Raw genomic sequence first — 7,464 nt, forward strand, 5'->3', positions numbered from 1 at the left:
TTCCTAAGAGAAAGGGGTGGAATCCTAAAAAAAAAAAAAAAAAAAGGAAGTGGTTGTGTACATGGTTTTCAAGCAAGTTGTATAGCATTCCATAAACCCAGTCTCCTGCTTGCTTCAAAAGGTAACAGCATTCTAATAGCTGAAGAATAAACTAAACTGACTCAGACAGTGACATACAGGAGATGCAGCTGGTGAATCAGCCTGTTATCAGGCTTCCTGACAATCTAAAATCCTAATTCAGGACTCCAAAATGGTTTCACTATTAGCTTCATCTGTACCTTCTATACAAGAAAATCATTTTAACTGGTTCCAGCCTAAGTCCAAGAAAGTCCTGATTTACTATATCCTGATTTACTATATGCCTAAGTTTTTCTTGTAATGTCACCTACCAACAGCCAGGAATATCAATGCTGGCATACACCAGCTTTCATTCCGTTTGACAATCACCAGCCCTGCATGCCTTTCTGATGCCTTTCCATGCCTTTCTACAAGCAGACTAACGTTTTAGACTGTGTAAATCTAAAGCTAGCAGGAAGCTCTCTGTAGTATCACTTAATGAATACGCTTTCTTTAAAGTTGGCTTCAGACTTTGATGGGCCTAGAATATCTAGAAACAAAGCTGCAAGTTCACAACATAATCTAATACATAAAGTATTTTGAGAAGGCACTTAATTAAAAATGTTGCAGTGACCCACCAAAGGTTGAAGCCATCGGTTAATGATTGAAATATTATTTATATGAACTTTGACAAAGTTGTACTGAATTCTATTTCCACAAACTCTAGGTTTTTAATTATCTCTGAAGACCACTGTGGTTTACAGTCTCTCAAGCACTCGCCAGTACACCAGCTGAGAAGTCAAACCAAGGTGCTTTTGCAAGCACTACCTAAAGATGACCCCTTATCTCTATAAGAGTTCTCTCTCAAGCCTGGCATATGAACACTAACAACCTTCAGGGAACCATCTATGCCTTCTTTCAAGGGGTGAAGAATCTAGATATGGCACTTGAGTAAAAGATGGACAAGAGTGCCTCAGATCTATGAAAGAAAGCACTGAAGGACTACAGTAAAAGCTTTATGGAGGAACTTGAAGGAATTTCCTTTGTTTCTTTGTGCTCTTAAGCCTCAGTTTGGAAAACATCTTTGAGTTTCTGAGTGTCAAACTACATGCTTATCCTCGAAGGACTGTCCTGTTGGCTAACAAAACAGGAAGAGTCATAGATCAGTCCACTGAAATCAAGAACAACTGCAAATTCAGTTTGTTCATGTACTAGATTGGAAGACTTTGAAATGTTTTTCAGTAAAATGCAAGTCAGCATTTTACTGCTGACACTCCATTTCACTGGAGTTCAATTATCATCACGTTTCAAAAAATAACAAAGCCTGAAGGACAGACATGCTTTATCCTGAAAGCTCCTTTCCACAGACTTTACTTTCCTACTCATCCCTTAATATCTAGTTCCTTTAATGCTGCTTTCAGCCAACTTTCTCCTGGAGCAGTGCCAGTGCTAGCAGCTAAACTACATTAGTGCGAAAATATACAAAAGTACATCAGTGCACTTAAATTTACTAAAAGCCTTAGATCCATACTTCAGAAGTCAGAAACAAGTAAGCCACATTTTAAAATATTCACTGAGCCACAATGAAGATCAATGCTTTTGACGTTACTTTTAAAGCATACAAGATTCACAAGGAGTTAAATTGGTAAGTTAAAAGGATCAAATTTTGGACAAGATAAAAATACAACATTCTATGCAACATTTATTTCTATATACTGGCAGCCTGTTTTCTATGTTTAATTCTACTTGTTTAATTGTGACACGTATCAAAATCCACAAGCTAGAACTGAAATGCCTATCTCCCTTAAAATGGCTGTGCAGAGTCCCCTTTCTCAAGGGCTATGTGAAGAGAGGTGATGGAGAAAACAGGCATGGCCTTATAGAGCATGGTAAGGTTTACAATTTCATTACTTACTAGAATATAAAACAAATTAGATGACAAAGACAGGCAAGACCCTCACCTCTGGATACTTTCCTTTCCTTCAAGGAATCAACTTCCTATCAGTTATACTCAAATTCAAACAAGTAAATCAGTTACAGAGTGACTGACCAGTAACCACCTTCATTTGCAAGCTACAAGTTCATCACAACTTGCTGCTGCTGACAGACTATAAGAAAGGGTAAAACTTTTAGAAGTGAAAAGCACAACCAATTCAGTAACTTCCAATTCCAAGAAGTTGTCTAAGCTATCTACGGTAAGCCCAGCAGACTTGGATAGAAGTACAAACATCAGTACCCTATTTCTAGTAACATGATCCATGCCAGCACCCATAGCCTTGCTGTAGTATTTAACTCTGCCCACCACTTTGCTTCGGATATCTGTGACTCGTCTTCACAAGCATTTACAGTGTAACTCAAAGCAAGCAGCCTTTTACTGTTGTAGTGTCTTCCTCTATGCCACCAGCATCTGTAGCAGTGCTCCTGCAGTTTTTTTCTGAACACACCGCTTAAATGAAAGTTTTTCCCCAGTTAGTGATTAAAGAAAAAGGAGCCTGCTCTTCAGAGAAATTACATTACTCATAGCCAAATGAAAACAGTTATCTTTTGATTGTTTAACCACTGAGTCTTATGCTTCTGTTTAGAAATAAATGCCTATTCACTTCTTTTTGTATAGATCTTTACAAAAAAGAAATAAAACTCCCAAGTCTATATCATGGTCTTATGGAACTTTAACTTGCATCCTCATTTTGTCTTTAGAAATATCAATCACAGTTCTTTTTCCAAATGTCTGGGAAATACTGAAGCTTCAGCCAAACCCATGAAGTCCCAGCATTCCAAGGCAAAATAAAATCCAACAAAAATAACTCCACTTAATGAATGTTGGTTTTAGCCCTGCTGTTTCAAAGAACATTTAAGTTGGAACTTCCCCCCCCCCCATGTCTGAAAGCAGTCTGCCATTCAAACTATATGCACCAAGAATCTGTGAAAGAGATTTAAAGTTAAGATCTCCTACACAATATCACCCTATGTAGCGATATGGAAAATACACATCCAAAACTGTTTTTGGCTAGCTACTAGTTTTTTTACATCCATTTTAAATGACTTTCAATTGTTTCACTCTAATAAAAACAGTAAACTCTTCTCATAACATCCTCTTAGTTACAAGTGCACTGTCAAGTTCTGACAACAGCAACTCACTACTAGAAGACTGGGCCCATCTGCCAGTCTGAAGAAACCAGATAAAAAAAAAAAGAGTTAATATAGTATAAGATACTGGTGAACCGGAGTTCCATATCACCACAATAATTACACTTTCAGTGTTTAAAACAATTGATCAAGAGCACATTACGATGTTGTCACGCAGGTATTTAACATTATGTTAGGGAGACAGCTAAAGTTTGTTCATACAAAAAATAAAGATTTGTGGTAGTGCCTTTTGACTGTTTCCCAAGTTGGGAACCAACACAGAAAAATTAGATGTCCACAGTCATTCATGGACACCACCTTATTTTTAGTCCAGAACAAAGCCCAAGCTTAGCACTGCACTTTAACCCCAACTACTCTGGAACTGCCTCAACTGGTCTCAGAAGGATTACTTTTACAGAAAATTACCAAAGTTGACCGTTAATACAGCCTGAAATAGCACAATGACCACGATATCATCCCTGTCAGCATGACCAAAAGGAGATCATGTTCTTCATTACATGAATCCTACAGCAGGCCAGACATTGCCTAGGCCCTCCCCAAAACACCACTTCAAGGCTAACTGGATAGTTACCGGAGTTCACAGGAAGTTAAACAAATTAGCAGTAATGTAATCAAGGACAAGCTAGGATTCACTAAAGCCTCTACCTTGCCAGCACGTAGTTGTTGCTAAAGCAAACACGTGCATTCAGCAAAGACATGTCATGGCTGAATGTGAACTGAGCAAAGCAAGGCAAGTCTGCCTATGTTACTATCCAGTCTCCTGCCCAATCCCCATCCCCCCTTTTATTCCAATCACCACTTGCTGCAGAAGGAAAGTAGACATTTAAGCAGACAAGACTATAATGAAAGCATTGCTGTATTTCCCATTTAAATTAATCAAAAAGGTACCAACAGACTATACTTTTTTTTACTAGTAGGTAAGACACAGGATTTTAATTCAGTATGCCATCTACACCCTGAGGTGACAGTCAAGAACTTCAGAGAACACTTGTCACAACTCAAAGTTCTAAGCACCTATAATACTTACTATTTGCTTTTATGGATATAAAAAAATTGTAGTCATGTCTCGGAGAAAAAAAAAAGAATTCAGAGCGTGTAATGAAGGCAAGCAAAAGTTGTTCAAGAAAAGAACATTCAATCAGGATTTTCCTTATTGTTCATCTTCCCAGACTACCAGCTGAAAGGGTTTTTCTTTTTAACTATGCATTTGACAAAATGGTAACTAAAATATTGAGTTCCACATGGACTCTGCCTTAAGCATTAAGAAAGACTTGTAACAAAAGTTAATATATCAGAAGGAGCAAGAAAATGGAAACATTTAGTATTATCTAGGCATAGCCCAAGATGGCTTTTGTTCTTTTACACTGTGGTAATGGAACCTTGAATTAGCAAGGTAAAAACTGTTTTTCAAAATTCACTGCCAAGGGACTCTTTTTTTTTTAAAAAAAAAAAAAAGATAAAAAATAAAAAAATACTCCTCCATTTATTATCAGTCTTACCCAGAGACCAAACTGACAGCAACTGTTTAGGCATATCACTTTCCCCCACTCCTCCTGTCAACTTCAAAAGGCTTTTCTCCCATCCATTGCTTTCCACTAACATTTCCACTCTCCAGCCATCTCTTGCTTATTTGTTCAAAAACTACCAGACAAAGCTACAGAAGAAAAATGTATGGAGGGCAGTGAAAAACACGATGAAACTCAAGTCACTAAACTCTACCCCAGGAAGTATCTATACTTCAGCATGCTGGAAGCTAGGAGGAGAAATAGGATGGAATTAAGATTCCTGTGTTTAGTAATTTTCTCCAAACATCTGCTGCTCTCAGAGGCACTACTGGGCTGGGTGAACCTTCAGGGACCCACTCAACAGCTGCTCTCATCTGAGTTTAATCAAATTCAGGCAATGCTGATTCATAATACCCTCTGCTTTCCTCCTGATCACATCTGTTTTTCAATACCATTTATTTCCTCTCCCAACCCTTACTTGAAAGGGAATTTATATCTAAATATTTCAAAATCAGCCTTAGATCTCGATATACAGTTGTGTAAACATAAGAGCTGTACAGCCATGATCAAAGCAGAAACTGCAGGTTAGAAGGTTAGAGAAGTGAAGAGATATTTATACAAAACAGCTACCAAAAAAAAAAAAAGATACTGTTACCTTCTCTTTCAGCCACATGAAGTGCATACAAGAAAAAAAAAAAGCTTTTCTGGGGGGAAAAAAACATTTTTTGAGTATTTTCTCAAACACTTCTGGAGACAAGCAGAACCAAACATTGTCAATTCTTCTCCGAGTGAACACGACTTCATCCTACATCTTCTCTAGATAATCTTGAAAAGAAGCTGTGCCAGGATGACCTGAGACTGTTTTAACGCGGTCAGTGTTAGCACTGGCTCACGCTGGGGTTGGGAATTCAAAGTGTTACAGCAGACACGAAGCTGGCTAGCAATTGCTCTCTGGCCAGCAAGGCAGCAAACCACCATGAATCCGACACAACTGCATGAGAAGCCGGGGACGCAGAGCTGCCAGGAGCAGCCGAACAGCCGGCTCCTCACCCTTCTTATATAATCTCGGCTATGCAGATGCGGCAGGAGGTGCTGGCGAGACCTCCGAAACAGCGGTTGAAAATCCCATCTCAGAAATGAAACGTCCAGAAGCTCGGGGTTTAACAGCACCCCAATAATAGCGGTAACAATAAAAAACAATAAAATAATAAGCGCCCCCTCCTTCCATAAAACAAACCCGTCAAGGCGCCCCGCAGGCAGCAGCTCTCCCCTGCCACCGCCCCCGGGGCCGAGCCGGCTGCGCACGCCCGCGGCCCCCCCGCACCCCCGCACCCACCCCCGCCTCAGGAGGGCCCCCCCGGCCCCGGCCGGCTCGGCTCGGCCCCGCCGCAGCCCCCCGGGCCCGGCCGTTGCGGCCCGGCCGCCGCGCCCCGCCGCGCACCGCCCCCGGCCCCTCAGCCCGCCCCGGCCGCGCCTCACCTTGGAAGCGCTGCCCGCGGCGGGGAGGTGCGGGCATCGGCGGGCCCGGCGGCCTGGCGCGGGGCGACGACCTCCGCGGAGCCGCTCCCCGCCCGCCACCCGCTGCCCCCCGGCGGCTCCCCACGCTCCGCCGGCCGCGGCAGCCGGGCCACGTCCCTGGCGGCAGGGCGCAGGCGCAGTCCGCGCGCAGCCGCCGCCGCTTGGAGCGGCCCCGCAGCGCCCGGCCCAGCAGCGGCCTCCGCCGGCCCCCGGAGCCCGGGCTGCGCAGCGCCGAGGGGCGTCGCGCTCCCCCGGGCTGGTGCCTGCAGGAGTACCGCACACGCGTCTGAAGCGGGAGGGGGAGGCAAGGAGAACGCACAGACACGCTTCCCTTTCTGATAACAAACGCTACCAGTCAGAAATATTTCGCTACAACGCCAAAAGCCTCAGTTTTTACCTCAACAAATCCAGAGCCTCTGTGGAGGGCAACTCTCGTTCCAGCAAACATTGCTGCTGGGGGGGGAGGAAATTGGCCCCGAATTTGTAAGCGGCTCGGCGGGGTAACGGGGTAACGAGCCCAGGTGTGGGGCAGCCACAGGGCAGAGGTGTGGGCAAGGGGCTGGCTGGGACCGCGCTCGGCTCTGTGGGTCGTGTTCACCGCCGGGACGCAGCGGGTCAGGCCTGCCTGGCTGCCAACGTGGGGCCTCCTGCATCCAGGGGAGCCATTGCGCGGTGGTCGCCTCATCAGCAGGCGGGTGGCTGCATGGTGGGGAGCGGACAGGACGCCGTGCTCGGCGAGGGTTGCTTTTATGTAAAAACTAAAGGGTAGGCAGAAACCTCAGCCTTCCAAAACCCAGACTTAGTTCGATAGCTTCTGAAGCTGGCGGCGTGGAATCACGCTGGTGCTTGGCTGACCCTGGAGATCTCCTCTTTCTTTTGTTCTCCTGGGGTTACTTATAGCAAGCGCGTGACTTTTTAAAATATCGTTCTGTGAATAAAAATTACTGGTTCGGTTTATCATTTGTAAAGCGGCTAAGTGGGCACACGCGTCAGGTGCAGAGGTGCTGGCTTTGTGCGCTTCTCTCCAATAACACCAAGAGATGCGACAGCGGGTACGCGCAGCAGCAGCTGCACCGCGCTCCGGTTTGTTTAATCAGGCACCGACCGCTCCGAGCAGCTCCAGCCTGGGAGCTGCGTCCCGCTAGGGCTGGGCCGGCTGCAGGTATTCACCGCTCCGCCACGGGCGGGCCGCGGGGCAGGACGCGATGGCTCCTCCGCTCCGCCGGGGGGCAGCCGC

General features: G+C 44.9%; 1 protein-coding gene across 16 annotated transcripts in view; it reads right to left on the reverse strand.

The window, feature by feature from the left end:
• Positions 1-6,769, reverse strand: part of EVI5 (ecotropic viral integration site 5) — a 75,264-nt gene extending 68,495 nt beyond the window's left edge. For 8 of the 16 annotated variants that reach the window (XM_084528309.1, XM_084528315.1, XM_084528314.1 and 5 more), the window contains exon 1: positions 6,625-6,768. In XM_084528309.1, the coding sequence (XP_084384435.1) occupies positions 6,625-6,675 (51 nt within the window). In that variant the 5' untranslated portion in view covers positions 6,676-6,768. Of the gene's footprint in view, positions 1-5,364; positions 5,384-6,188; positions 6,355-6,624 lie in introns of those variants that run through there. The other 8 variants (XM_084528319.1, XM_084528318.1, XM_084528317.1 and 5 more) reach the window with 5 other exon arrangements.
• Positions 6,770-7,464: the final 695 nt, after the last annotated feature.

This window comes from Aythya ferina, assembly GCF_964211825.1.
Source record: "Aythya ferina genome assembly, chromosome: 8".
Classification (NCBI taxonomy): domain Eukaryota; kingdom Metazoa; phylum Chordata; class Aves; order Anseriformes; family Anatidae; genus Aythya; species Aythya ferina.